Source organism: Paramisgurnus dabryanus, chromosome 1, assembly GCF_030506205.2.
Source record: "Paramisgurnus dabryanus chromosome 1, PD_genome_1.1, whole genome shotgun sequence".
Lineage (NCBI taxonomy): Eukaryota > Metazoa > Chordata > Actinopteri > Cypriniformes > Cobitidae > Paramisgurnus > Paramisgurnus dabryanus.
The window spans coordinates 43330107-43346171 of NC_133337.1; the positions used below are offsets into that span (position 1 = coordinate 43330107).

Consider the following 16065-nt stretch of genomic DNA (forward strand, 5'->3'; position numbering starts at 1 on the left):
AAACGGAATATTGCGAGATCTTTATCCTTTCTGCAAATCATTTGAAGTTGTTCGTTTGTCATAGTTATAATCAGCGCTGATTAAGTGGCTGGGTAAAGTTTTCTTCTCAACAAGCAATTATTCTGAATTATCCTCTGTGGAAGCTTTTCAGCCCGGTTTGTCCAGAGCTACTTCCATTCGGCCTGGATGTTTACGTGGCATAATTTGGGTTCTTGTGTGAGTGAGTGTGTGATTGATGTTAATGATGCAGTACACTTGCAAAAATAACTTGCACCTAGGTCGATGTAAAAACACGACATAAATGTTTTATGCAATAGTTGCACTACATGCAAATTGTCATTAAAGGGATAGTGCACCCAAAAATGAAAATTCTGTTATCCTAATTACTCCCTCTCTTGTTGTTACAACCTGTATAAATGTATTTGTTCTGATAAACACGAATGAAGATATTTTGAGGAATGTTTGTAACCAAACCGATCAGTGGCCCCATTGACTGCCATAGTAGGGAAAAATAATACAAAGGAAGTCATTGGGGTTCGGACTGGTTTGGTACAGGTTTGCAACAACATGAAAGTGAGTAAGGGGCTGTTTACACTTGGTATTAAGATGTGTTTTTGTCGATCGGATCACAAGTGGAAAAACGTTTTGAGCTCGTCCACTTTCAACCACATTCAGAGGTATATGAAAATACTTTTGATCTGATTGCTTTTGTGGTTTAAACGCGCATGTGGTTGAATGTGTTTAAACAGCCACATGGACCGCCTTCTCCCCGCCTACTTATGTAATCTGAGGTACTGAATACATGTTTTTACGTCTTTTTGAATTCTAGCACGAACACACGGTGTACAGCGCTATCTTTAGGCTTTCATTGTTACATCTAAAGCGGCTGATCTCCGCATCTGTCATTAGTTTTACTTTGCGAGCATGTGAAAGTTGCGCAATCTTATTTTATGAAATGCGCTGAAAAATCGGAGAAAGCTCTTACATATACATGAACAAAACACTCTGCAGCATGTTTACTAACAACACAAGCAGCGGACTCCGACATAATATTAATTATGTCTCCACAGACCCTCCCCCCAAAGTCTCCACAGAAAATCCCCAAAAAGTAATCAAGACAGAAGTGGACGAAAGTGGACAAAAGAGACGGATTTAAATACCAGGTGTAAACAGAATGTGTCTCTCTCGTCCACTTGTGATCCAATCGACGAAAACACATCTTAATACCAAATGTAAACAGCCCCTAAATGATGACAGACTTTTCATTTTTGGGTGAACTTTTCCTTTAAAGGGCACATACTTCATTGCTAAAAAACTGTTATTGTGTGTATTTGGTATAATACAATGTGTTCGTGTGGTTTATGATAAAAAAACACATTATTTTCCACATACCGTACATTATTATAGCTCTACACTGCAAAAAATGATTTTCAGGAAAAAAAAAATCTTAGTATTTTTGTCTTGTTTTCAGTAAAAATATCAAAAAATAGCTTTTTCATGATGAGCAAAACGACCAAAGAAAATAAGTCTAGTTTTTAGACCAAAAATATAAAATTTTGTGCATAAAACAAGCAAAAAAAATATATATATATGCCAATGGGGAAAGCAAAAAATCTTGAACATTTTTCTTAAACACTAAATTCAAGAAACATTCAAGAAAAATTAGCTTACTCCATTGGCAGATTTTTTTTGCTTTTTCATGGATAATATCTTTTTGATATTTTTTGTGTAAAAACTTATTTATTTTCTTGGGTCATTTAGCTCATCAAGAAAAAACATCTTAATTTAAGAATTCTTTTGATATTTTTACTGAAAACAAGACAAAAATACTAAGATTTTTTTTTCTTAAAAATAATTTTTTGCAATGTACATTTTGTACAAAAGTCATTGATTTGAAAAGCACTGTGTCCCTGATTGGCCAGCTAATCTGTACATTGGGATTGGTCTAAATACCTTTGACATCAGTGTGAAATCTGACGCTCCTTACCATGTTCGAAAGATTCACACACAATGCAATACTGACAGGAGTTAACCTACAGGCTGTGAGTCCGAAGGGGAGGAATTATGATAATGTCGGTCTTGTCTACATCACCAATCCCAGTAATTAAACTGTTGCCTACAATCCGTGTGTTTGTTGTAGTCCAAGAAAAGCGATTTACTTTGGAGACTCGTACTTTGGGGTATGTAACTTTTGCATATCATTAAGTAAGGGATAATGTAGAGGCAGCCGGTAGTTATCGGGAAATAAGCCCCGACAGTGTGATCAGGACCCGACGCGAAGCGGAGGCTACTTATTACACGGCTACTTGTCACATAAGAAAAAAAACTGGACATGAATATGAATTTGAAACATTTTATTGGCATATTTGTTTTAAATTAACATTTTTATCCTTCCGCGAAACTTTGCACAGATGCATAAAATGATCGTAATACCTTATTAAGATCCTCTGCTTCATACTTGTCTGTCTCCATTTTTTTCTCTTTTAGCCAGTCTTTGAGAAGTTTTAATGCCCATTCTGTATTTTTTTGTGTGTTGGCTTCGTAGCTGTCATGCTCTATTTTGTCAAGTTCAGTCTCAGTAAGCTCTCTGTGTCTTGTCGTGGTTGTCCAGTGTTTGTCACAAGATGGCGCCAAACAAACAGTAATCTTTATTGGCGCGGAGCGATCTTACTCGTAAAAGTAGTACCGGCTATGCGTAATTATTTTGGAGCGGTTATTATTCGAAAAGAACGAACCTGCAAATGTCTCAACTGACCAATCAGAATCAAGCATTCCAGAGAGCCGTGTAATAAGTAAGGGATAATGTAGAGGCAGACGGTAGTTATCGGGAAATAAGCCCCGACATTCTTAATTGTGGTTGTCCAGTGTTTGTCACAAGATGGCACCAAACAGTAATCTTTGTTGGCGCGGAAGGATTTTAAACATACAAGTAGTAACGGCTATGCGTTATTACTTTGGAGCGGTTATTATTTGAAAAGAACGAACCTGCAAATGTCTCAACTGACCAATCAGAATCAAGCATTCCAGAGAGCCGTGTTATAACATGTAATAATACACACTAACACACCAAAGGAAACGTACAATCGTGAATCGGACCCTAGGTGCCCTTTAAGAAGACACTTAATGTAAGCTATTCCCTAAACTGTAAAAATGCACAATTTTGTTAAATCAACATATACTTTTATTTTACTTTAACTTAACCAATTAAGTTAAATTTCAACTTGTAATGTCAACTGATCACAGGTCAACACTTAAAATAGTAGGTGAAATTGACTTGCAAAACCAAGTTGTTTTAACTTCATGCTAACGTAACTGTTAAGGAAATTGTTCAATCTGGAAAAAAACTACCCTAGTGTCTATTCCCAATACTAAAACAATAAGCATTTCTAGAAAATGTAAGAAAATTCTTGAACCAATACGCAAAAAATCTAATTTCCACTCACCAACATTAGACATCTCTGATACACTGGCCACATACGTGTCCTTGGCAAACTTTGGCTCATTGTCATTAATGTCGTGAATTTTGATGACGAATTCCGAGGCCCTTTCAAGATCCCGTCCAGATGTTTTGTTAACGGCTTTGGCGCTAAGAGTGTATGAAGACCTTTCTTCCCTGTCCAGCCTTCTGGTCGCATGGATATCACCTGAATTCTCATCGATCTCAAAAACGGTTCCAGCCCCGTCTCCGGTCAGCACGTACTTTACGCTACCATCTTCAGTATCCATGTCTGAGTGGAGCTTGAAAAAAAAACAAAGGAGAAGACGTAAAAATTGACATAATCATTATAGTGGAATTAACAGTTCCTAAATCTACTGTTTTCTTAGTGTGTGACTGGCAAATTGTTCGCAAATATGTTCAGTCTGTGTAGTCGAAATGTTCAGCTACCGGCCTTAAATCTTGTGCAAACAGAAGCAGAAGTTAAACCATTTGCTAAACACAGTTAAATCCTTTCTGGTGGAAGTCAGAATGTGTGTCGTGAGCAATGTTTTTAAATGAGTTATGAATATGTGAATATGAATTTGCTCAAAGGCCTGGACGGTTTAATTTTCTTTGTGCGTAAAACTAGTGTTTCATTTGGATCGGCATCAGTAATAACTTCAAAATTCTTCTGGCTGTCTACATGGGTTTTCTTTTTTGTGTTATTCCTTTTGAACGGCAAACACAGCACCGAATGGTGATCAAGTCATTATCTGCAGAGCACAGACTTGAGAAAAAGCAGAAAGGCCCGTGCTTGCTATGGTTGATAGCATACGCCAGATATCTCTAAAAACTGTCAATAGAATCCTGTACTTTCAGTGGAGGAGAGATGTTTTTCTTCAGAACAGTTACAATTACGCAAAACACTACTTCAGAGCAGAACTTTCATTTTACACCTGTCTCTTAGCAACAGGAGGAGGCCAGGCAGCACTCTTCATCTGATTGACTTCCTTTTTCCTGATGAGGATTTTACCTGAAGAGGCCAGACCTGTGACAGCTCATACAACACCGGACAAAATATCCAATCAGTTTAGAGACTGTACATGTGTCAGAATCAGAAATGATCAGGCAACATCAAAAGCAGGGACTCGTTTTAAAGAGCACCTATTTCATTGCTAAAAAACAATGTTATTGTGTTCGCGTGGTTTATGGTTAAAAAACATTATTTTCCACTAGGGGTGACCCCGAATAGTCGAAGATTCGATGCATTGATAGGAGAAGCCTGATTCGACTACCAATCTCACAGTCGAATCGTCACAGATGTGTTATGAAATGAGGATCATTCAATTTTTGCCGTATATGGGTGCACACATTATCTGATTTCACATATAACAGCTTTCTCACAATATATTAATATACTGCATATTATGATAATGCTGCAAATAATATATGAAGTAGCAGCTTTTAATAAATATTTTAAAAAAGCGTTAATATATCCAACAACCCCTGTGACCGGGCTACACGTCCATAAGAGGTCTCTATGTTAATAAACCATTGCCTCTTTGTTTCTACATTTAAAAGACAAAGCTGGCAAATTATATTATGCCTTTAGTTCTTTTAATAATTTCTATATTTTATTTTATTTATTAATCACTTTGGGTTATCTGATTTAACTATTTGGCTTGTGTTTTGTTTCCGTGCACTTGAGGCATTTTGCATATTTGTTCTGCACTTTGTTTTTTTTTAATTGTATTTATTATAAATGTAAATTCTGATCTAATTTAAGTATGTAAATTTTGGATAGCTTTTCGTTGTATCGATGTTGTGCTATTGCATGCTGGCCATGCTTGCGCATGTAATTTAGCCGAACGGGCTAGGTGCTCTGCGTCTCATTTTTAGGAGTTCATCAAACTAAACATTAAAAAAACGGATGTTTTTCGACGAGTATAAGTTTTTTAAATGTATTTAAAACAGAGTGGTTATCTTTTCAAAAGTTAAACTACAAAACAGGTAAGCCGTTTTTTTTTTCGGTGATGAAACGGAAACTAGTATCTGCACCGAACCTATTTCTGCTTGACACGAATGTCTTTCTTGTGATTTAATATTATGATCGGTCGGTGTTCACTTTCAAATGATAGCAAAGAGATTCCTGAAATAAATAATAGCATCCGGTCTTTCTGTATCTAAAGTGAATACAGAGATGATCAAAGTCAAAGCAAGCAAGCAGGTATTTCTGTGCTAAATAATAACGCGTAGTGTCTATAAAATCATTAATTTCAGTGTTTGTCTTGTTATAAATTAACGTTTAATGAATTGTATATAAAGATTAGTTTTTATCAATTACAGTCACAATCACAAATTATTTGTCATTTCTCGGTTTTTTTTTTGGTCATGACTGCTTTGACGCGCTATCTCCAAATTAAATAAAAACACTTAATTGTAGCCGGAGTTTCCAAGGCAGAATCACCTATGTTATTTTTTTTTAGGTTTAGTTATCAAAATGTATTTTTGTGTGATGTTCTGTAGATCGTGGCTTTAAAATGTTATGAGGAATAATTAAACAAATGTTGCCTTACATTTTACCTTAAAAAAATATATATATATATATATATAAATGCATCGTCAGTTTTGTCTTTGTTTATTACTTGAAAGACAGTTTTGATCACTTTATCAGCCAGTTGTTTATGTGTGCTGCTTGTGAAAGAAAATAAATGTTACCGATTTGTACCTGGTCTGGCCCCCTCCCAACCCATGCACACAAACATAGATGATTCGACTATCGGTCGACTATGGAAAGATTCGACAATTCTGATTTGAATATGTAAATCCTTAGTCGAGGACACCCCTATTTTCCACATTCCATACATTTATGTAGCACCAGATTTCACTCTCTTCCTGAAACGCAAAGATTTCACTGCAAAAAAAAATATTTCAAGAAAAAAATGTCTAGTAGTATTTTAGTCTTGTTTTCAGTAAAAATTTCGAAAAATTCTTAAATTAAGATGCTTTTTCTTGATGAGCAAAACGACCCAAGAAAATAAGTCTAGATTTTAGACCAAAAATATCAAATTTAGAGTTTTTTTTTTTTTTTTGCATAAAACAAGCAAAAAAAATCTGCCAATGGGGTAAGCAGATTTTTCTTGAATTCACTGTTTAAGAAAAAATTTCAAGATTTTTTGCTTATCCCATTGGCAGATTTTTTTGCTTGTTTTATGCACAAAATCACTTAAATTTGATACTTATGGTCTAAGAACTAGACTTATTTTCTTGGGTCGTTTTGCTCATCAAGAAAAAGCATCTTAATTTAAGAATTTTTAGATATTTTTACCGGAAACAAGACAAAAATACTAATAATTTTTTTCTTGAAAATAATTTTTGCAGTGTTGAAAAGCTCTATGTCCCTGATTGACCAGCTAATCTGTACGTTGTGATTGGCCTGAATACCTCTGACATCAGCAGGAAATGTGACGCTGCATACCATGTTTAAAAGATTCAGTTGCTGACAGGGGTTAACAACCTGAAGCAGGAGGAATTATGATAATGTCGGTCTTGTCTACATCACTAATCCCAGGAAGTAATCTGTTGCCTACAATTAGTGTGTTTGTTGTAGTCCAAGAAAAGAGATTCACGTTGGAGATGATAGCTCGTGTCATCGTTTACTTTTGGCGTTTGTAAATTTTGCATATTGTTAACACGTACTAATACACACTTACACACCAAAGAAAATTTTAAATCTTGAATCGGACAAAATGTGCTTTTTTAGGTTCCAGGAATCATGAATTCTTGATAACAAACGAAATAAATAACAAGTACACTGCAAAAAATTACTTTCTTAGTTTGTATTTTTGTCTTGTTTTAAGCACAAATATAAACAAATCTCAAGTAAAGAAAATAAGTCTAGTTTTAAGACAAAAAAATCTAATTAAAGTGAATTTGTGGATTAAACAGGCAAAAATCTGCCAATGGGGTATGCAAAAAATTCTTACTTAAACTTTTTTCTTAAACACTTAATTCAAGAAAAAATTTAAGAAAAAATTATTTTTTTGCTTGTTTTATCCACAAATTTACCTAAATTTGATAAATTTTGTCTAAAAACTAGACTTATTTTCTTAGGTAATTTTGCCAATAAAGAAAAAACATCTTGATTTAGGAATTTTTAGATATTTTACTGAAAACAAGACGAAAATATTAAATAATAAAGTTTTTTTTTTTTTTTGCAGTGTAGATTACCTTTTAAATCATAGTTAAAGCGTATCAAAAACGATATTGAGCTAACATTACTGTGTACAATTAATGTATACAATGTCAACTACAGATTGTCTGCCAAACCTCCCTTCACATACAGTAGCGGTGATTCATGATCGTCGTCTCATTTCGTCTTTAGAAAGTCAAAACATTTGTTCTTTTTGACAAGATATTTGGCCACTAGCCAAACAGAGACTGAAAGTTAAAGATAAAATAATCATTTCATAATTATATATGAAAATAAAAAGAAAAACTGTAATTTGTTTAGGAATATTGTGGTATTTTTTTTTACAAATTATTTATCTGTGAGCTTCATTATTTTTTTTTAAATCCATGTGCCCTCATAATCTTTAATCAAAAACGCAAATCTCCCCCCTTCTCAAAACAATCTCTCCTTACTTCCGGTCATACGGTATGGCAGGTGGTCCGGGAGAAGATCGCTGTGATTAGCATTAGCAACACGACCCAACTTCACAGATCCAATCAGATCTTCATAGACAATTTCAAATCCCACCCTGCCTTATTTTATTTCAGAAGCTTCACTCGAATATACATCACCACTGGGAAAATAAGGTAATCTCTACTTCTGTTTCATGCCGACTTTAAGCTCCGTCCAGACATGTAACCGCGACAACGTGTGTGCGAACGGAAAACATTTATTTATTGAATGTGTTATAACAACAATGCTATAAAGTTAAATAAACATATATTTACATATAAAAGAAAATTATTTTGTTAAATAATAATAAATAATATTTAAACTCTCATAAAGCTACATTTATATGATTCTTGTGTATAACATTACATATGACGGATGAACTTCATGTAGGGTGGCCATTCGTGCCATTCATGCCAGTTCCGCCGGACACGTCCCGAACAGGATTTTGGGTGCGTTTTCCGGAAGTCGCGTTGCTCGACCGCATACGTCATCAAGGTTCTCACAAATTTTGATTTATTTCTTTTAAGACATACAACCATTGTAGTTTCATTCTTACCTTGAAATGTAACAATTGCTTTTCTGAAATTGAACCTGAAATATTAAACCTTGATGACGTATGCGGTTGACTTACGTGATTCAGTTTAACAGTATTTCTGATTTGAGGGGTTTTCCAGAAAGCTGGTTATGTGACATACCTGGGTATTTTTGAAATTGAAAATGTCTTTATGAATTCCTCGTGTGCATGCATTAACTCTAGGTTACCAGTAGAAGGTTGATTCAACTAACTTTTATCAATCAGGGGTTTTGGAACCGACATGATAAGGGTAAGCAGGTTTAATCATGGAAAAATTCAGGGTTTTGCCGAAGATAAGTTAACCCTGCTTTCTGAAATACACCCCAGGTCACAATAATTTATCCATAGTTTCATTTTTAATTAATTGGTAAAGCATTGCGTTAGCAGCACAGAGGTCATGGGTTGAGCCCCATACTGATAATATGCATCATAAGTTGCTTTGTATAAAGCATCTGCCAGATGCATGAATGCAAATATTTCCGGCATAGACAAATTGTTCATTACAGTTTTTGTTGCTGGTGCCCACTTCATACTGCATGGAACTAAATATCTTTGAGAAACAGCTTTGAAATATGCACAAGACAACTGTTTCTGCAACATGTGGCAGGTTTAACATGTGTGCGTCCAGATGGTGTATATGAAAAATCCACTTATTTTGTTCCAATGTTATTAAAAGCTAGATCAGAGTTTGTTTTGTGGTTTTCATAACATATTCTGCAGAAATCTAATACATTTTGAAGAGCCTGCACGTGACAACTGACAGCCGTACGTTTATTAACATCAGTGTAGAATATTTTCCAGCAAGCAATTTTGTGTTTAAAATACTTCCAGTAGCCATCCAAACATCTAGGCTAAAACAAGGCAAAATTCTACACCCAACCATAGCCCAAAAATAAATGAAACCAAACACCTTGCAATCACTGTTGACTATGCTTACATGATGGAATTTCATACATCTCAAGTTTGCTAGTTATTTTGGCAAAAGCAACATGTAACCAAATCCAAGTTACTATATCGGATGGATCTATAGTTAACCTAGATGGTGAAATGATGGCTAGTGGTTGCTGGTTTGGTTTACATTGTTTTATGGTAGGTGAAAGACAAAATGTTGGAGTATTAAATATGTCAAAGTTATGTTTGTCTTTGCGGTTTTTACCAATGAGTCACAGCCAAATAATGCAGAAATGTATTTTATTGAAGAATATGTAATTTTTTGTGGAAAAAAATACAGGACTGCATGCAGTAACAATGGGGTAAGATTTTAATTTATTAGCAGTGTAGAATATAATTGCCAAACTAAATGCTTTGCACAGAAGAAGGAATGCAGCATTTTTGATGCAGGCACAAGCAGCAAGGGTATAAAGACGATGTCAAGCCACATATACCGTATTTTATAAAAGTCGCTCTGGAGTATAAGTCGCATCAGTCAAAAATGCGTTTTGAACAGGACAAAACATATATATAAGTCGCACTGGACTATATGTCACGTTTATTTAGAAAATGATTTCACAAAATCCAAGCCGAGTCATTCAAACTGAAAAGGCAAGTTATTCAACTAAACAATAGCATACAGAACATACCTAAGAGGCTGAATATGCTAAATTAACATGACAAGCCAAATCAAGTTTAAAAAGGTCCCAAAGTCATTCGACATCACCGAGTTCATTGAATTACATAAATACAGGAGCAGCATAGAGCGGACTCTCGCACTGTCGACGTTAATGGTTTCTCTTGGTTCATATGAAATAATTTTGATGTATAAGTCACACCTGACTATAAGTTCCATGACCCACCAAACTATGAAAAAAGTGTGACTTATAGTCCGGAAACTACAGTATTGGAAAGACAACTTTAGCAGAAACAGCCAGACTGTTCCATGCGTTCAATGTTCGTTATGTCATCGTTGCGTTTCCATCTCCCATTATTCGCGTTTACTCATTAATGCATAATTAAAAAAACACCTCAAGTGAACGTAAAAAAGTTTTTTTTTAACTTTTTTAATTTTTATATCACATTCAAAACATGCATAAAATCGTGGTGATGGGCATTTGGTGATATCACATCAGGTGGTCTGTCTCATGAATATGAATGAAGTCATGTTTATGCTACTAGGTAAGTTTCTGGACTTCCCAGTCATGTAAATTATAATTATTCATGAGCGAAAATTTGTATAGCCTGCCTTGTAGGAGTACCATGCCATGCAATATCAGACCAACGTTGTTTGCCCAGAGATTTAGGGTGTTTTCACACATGTTGGTGCGCACAAGGGTGTGGCCTCGGAATGCACCAAAATACATTGTATCATTTTTCAGTTATTGCGGTTCGTGTTCACATATGTTGTTTTTACCGTAATCGAAACGCCGCACCGTACACCATGTGACAATGGTCAGTGCTGTCAATGGTCTCTGAAAGCGCTTACCCCCATTACCACCCCCCACATTTCCACGACAACCAGCCTGACAGGAAGACCGAATCTAGCAAGATATGGAGATAAACAATGCACCTCTTTGCAAAGTTTCTTGATGCCAAATTGTGCAACTTCTCTATTAAAGCCCTTTTCACGGAGCTGTTTGCTAAAAATAATAAAAGTGTCACTATTTTTTGTGTGTGGAGGACAGCTATGCATTTATGAAATCATCTGCTCACGCCGCCAGGACACATTGAATATCTACAACGGACCAAGATGGCTTTATTTGTTGTTTACCCACAATATAACTCAAGGCTCATGTCACGACGGAAGCCTAGTGGCTCAAACATGTGGAGAACTTCCTGTATTTGGTGCGGCCTGAGGTCGCGCAGAATTCACTCCACAAATGGGTCGCATTGGAGTTGCAGAGACCACCTGTTTAGAGCAGTCTCGGAGCGGCCGTTTAGTGTGCACCAGACTGCGGCTGTTGTGTTCACATTGACTCAAACGAACCATACTCGGACCCACACGTCAATTGGGCCGAACTAAACAGTGCACGTGTGAAAGTACCCTTAAAAAAAATCACTGTGCTGATAAATACATTTTGGTTAACATATCATCATACTGCGAATATGTGTTCATAAGACATGGCTGTAATGTCATTCCCAACACTTCACAGTAAGTTACATAAAAATGATTTATTGCACTAGGTATCATTAATAATAATAACTAATATTTAAAATATATTTAAAGTCCAAATGTGTATATATTTAACCCTGTCTGTGAAATCCAGTTTAAAGTCTCATAATTGATGAGATTTGAAGCGTTTTGATTTAATATTAATTTCAATATAAATTAAATATATCAAGGTTATATTTTCACAAAATGTTATTTTAGATTATGGATGATTCTATGTAGAAAACAGTCAATCACAAAAACACAACATGTAATGGTAACATAAACAAACTTTTGAGTTAACAACAATAATGTGTAACATATATGTAACAATAAAATAAAATTACATTTTAGATCACTTAAGTCGATGTTCATTGTGATACTAGTTCAGGGGCACATGATTCATGGACATGCTGTTCACCCGGTCTATTTAAGGAACATTTTCTCCTCCGTATCTTTCTTTATAAATCTCACTTCCCCCAGCCTTTTGTAGACTTACTGAATAGGAAAGAACATGTTGCTTGTATACGGTTTGCTGTAGACAGACTATGAAATGTTGAAACGTTATTACTTTGAGGCCTCATAGCAATATAAAATGTTAAATGAAAGTAGCATGGCACACTTTATGACAACAACCTTTGTCTCTCTAGTGTCCTGGACTTTATAGCTGTAAAGCCATTGTTTTTAATCAACCCTATGTATGTTATGACAAAGCCACAGTGTTTACCATCACTGAGACAGAAAACTCCAAATAAATAAATCCAGAATTTGTCAGTCACAGAAAGGAAATGGGTTGGGGGAGTGTCTGCATTCGGCTCAAAGCAGCTAATCTATGCAAACATTAGCATGCGGATCATTAGCATGTGGTTAATGAAATGTTTGTGCGTTTCTATCTCGCGGGTCCACATCCTCCTGAGTGACAATGCGACTGAGGGACACAGCATGCCGTAAAGCCAAACTAGATATAAATAGCTCAAGATAAGATCTAATTATTTTCCACATATTTACAGGAAATAACTTCAGACCCAAATGATGTGAGGGGAACAGACTTGTTTTGGAATAAAATGACAGCATAAAATGCTTTTTGTTAATTTATTTGATGATGGAAATGTCAAATTGGTTTTAGGTCAGTATGTAGAAATGTTTCAAACACCGAAAATGCTTGTTTAATAGTTTTGGTTGGCGAACATTTGGTGCATGCCTATTTTTGAAGTAAAAAAGATTTAAACATACAAAAAAAAAAGATATATTTACCTGAGAAGCATGCATGTTTGCATGATGCAACTGGTTGTCAAATCTATCTTGAACTGAGATTTTGTTATGGCAAGTTTTTTTTAAGGTTTGAAGCTTAAAACGGAAGTGGGATTAGAAAAGCAGCGAATATAAAATTGTTATATGCTTCTTGTTTAAAAGAAGGTTTAAGTAATTTTACTTAAAAACAAAACAAGAAGACCGAATCAATGAAATGATTTGTCATTGCTTCAGGACTGTGTTGTTTTTTAGGCTAACATTTAAGACAGACAAAAAGCTGTGACAGATGACATTGGCCACAGTCTGAAATCTACCCATGTATAACCTTGATGTATCTACAAAATGACAAATGAACAGCTGGAGGCCTTTACGTTGAATGTCAATGTTTGCTATACCCACAGCTGTGTCTATGATAAACAATGTGCGCATTTATCACACATTATAATAAAGAGGCAGTGCGCAATTCCTTTTCTTTCATTCGAGAACAAAGCATACCGTACCTACAAAGCTTATTATCAATAAAACGCCGCGCTTTCATGTCGGTGTTGACCAGAGCAGCCGGTATGAAGATGTAGATTCCATTTTCGTCCCGGCTATGTATAAAATCCCTTGACAGCACCGTAATTAGTCTCTCTACGTCCTTTATTGTGAAGAAATCCTTCAGCACTGTCATGGCCCACACAGATGAGAGTTTGAAATCCATAAAAAGACATCTGAGACAGAGACATGCAATGAAAGCAGACAGCCGCATAAAGGCAATACAAACCCCGGCTTCTCCGGGCTAATTGGTATTTGTCAGGCGAGTGTCTGCTCTCGCTTAAAGGGGACACATAAAAGCATCACATTAATATATGAGGTAAACACACGCTCGAACCACAACGACAGGCTTCGTTAGGTCATTAATTTGAGGTGAACTGTGCTCGAGATGAAATTCTCCGCAGGAACGGAAGGTGATGCATGAAATATGTTTTTTTGTGCCTGTTTAGGCCAGATCTTGTGTATCTGATTTTAACAAACCTTGAATACTTTTAACAAAATGCTGGGTTATTTTCAACCTAGCGTAGGGACGAACCCAGCTGTTGGGTTAAATAAACTAGAGCCCGACTGATTTATTGTTTTGCGGATATTGGCAGATTATGAACCATGCAGATATATCTGTATCAGCAGATATGCCACAGATATTGCTCCATTGTTTGCTATTGGGTCTCTTGTTTAGGCAGCGGCAGTCAAGCATTTTTTTACACCTTGTTTTAAGATGCATTTTGGTCAACTGCATTATAAGACACATTCCCTTTAACACTTGGTGTTTTTAACCCGTCTCTTTTGTCCACTTGCGAGTTGTTAAAACGCGAGCGAGAGAAATGATGCACACTAATATTACAGTATGTGAGAGCAGGGGTGCACGGTGCAAAAACTAATGCGGGGTTAGTTGTAACACGGACTGTTTACATTGTTGCACAGGGTTGAGTGATATTTTTTCACGCTGCCAAAAGACGAGTTATTCATGAAAGAGTGTTTTGGTGGCATGTAAGTATATTTGTTCATCATATGTTTTTTTTCTGGTTTGTGAATTGAGTGTGCAAGACACCAAATCTAATGCTATGTCATATTAATCAGTGTCTTGTTGACTAAAACATAGCATCATTTTGAAATATGTCTGCAGCTCTTAGCAACTTTTTTGGTAGGTTTGAAAATATTTTCACCGAGTTGTGTTAATTGTAACGCTGTGTTACAACTAACCCCTCAGCACTTACGATATGAAAACCGCTAATGTTAGGCTACACACGAATGATTGCTGGCTGCCAACAAAATAAATGTGCCTGTCTTATCAAAAATCGTGTGTCAAATTATTTTTTTGTTCATATCTTAAATATTAATTGAATAAGGTTACGTAAAAGATTGAAATCATAATGAAATGAATGGCTTAAATCTGACTTTGATGCTCATTATCTCAAAATTTGATTTTGAAACTGTAGTATGGTTATTACAGACAGGGTTACATATAAAATAAATGTTTTGTCATAATTGTGCTGCTTTTTCTCACATATTTAAACATTTGTATCCATTTATAATTGAACTATTGTTAGAAAAGGGCTGGATGAATGAATACAGTGTGGATACCTGTCTATTATAGACAGATATATAAACAATATCCACTTCAAGTATATAGACAAAATAGTATTGAAATATTTGCCTGCAAACTTAATTTTTATCAAGTGTTACAACTAACCTCCTGCCTGTTACAATTAACCCCACCTATGGGGTAAGTTGTAACGTCTGCACTTCTGTCACATTTGGTGTAATTGTCCAAGAATGGTAAGTACTAGAAACAAACTTCAAATCTTCATTTGTAGCAGAGATGTGCGTGTTGCTTATGTAAAAATATAATTAATCAAACTCAAATATTTTTTGAATGATTGAGCCAAAACCAAAAAGCGTTAGATTGTGCCCCGCTATGCCCTGCAGCTGCTTGTGTTGATACTAAACATGCTCATTCCTCACACCTTTATTTATCAGAATGTAAGGACTTTCTCAGATATTTCAGGCCAATAACCTTGTGCTACTTTCACAACCTCACAAAATGAAACAAAAATGAAAGAGGTACTGAATAGCAGCCGCTTTAGTTTTATAAAAGTCTAAAGTCCACACAGAACACTGTGGGTTTCCGTTAGAAGTCAGGACTGATATAAAAACTTTGTGCAGTACATTTGTTTTTGTCACATGAAAATGTCGCGGGTTACGTATGTAACTGTTGTTCCCTGAGAAGGGAACGATACGCTGCGTTTCCCTTGCCATACTTCCTGCGTCCCTGCAACGCCGTTTTTGGCAATATTTCAGATAGTGAAATACTTCCTGGCTCCCACGTCACCCTGTCTTTGTCGTTAAGCCTCACTATTGGTTGAATTTGATATACAAATTTGATTACCCCTTGGAGGCGTCCCCAAAGTCTCACCGCAGTGACGCAACGTGAGTTCCCTCAAAAGGGAACTGTAACAATGTATCTTAAAAGGTAACACAATGTATCTTTGCTCTTACTTGAAATGTGTCCCCACATT

General features: G+C 35.8%; 1 protein-coding gene across 1 annotated transcript in view; it reads right to left on the reverse strand.

The window, feature by feature from the left end:
* The window catches only part of cdh10b (cadherin 10, type 2b (T2-cadherin)), a 70625-nt gene that overhangs the window by 25809 nt on the left and 28751 nt on the right, over positions 1 to 16065 (reverse strand). The window contains exon 3 of the mRNA XM_065262559.2: positions 3444 to 3738. Within this exon, the coding sequence (XP_065118631.2) occupies positions 3444 to 3738 (295 nt within the window). The remainder of the gene's footprint in view (positions 1 to 3443; positions 3739 to 16065) is intronic.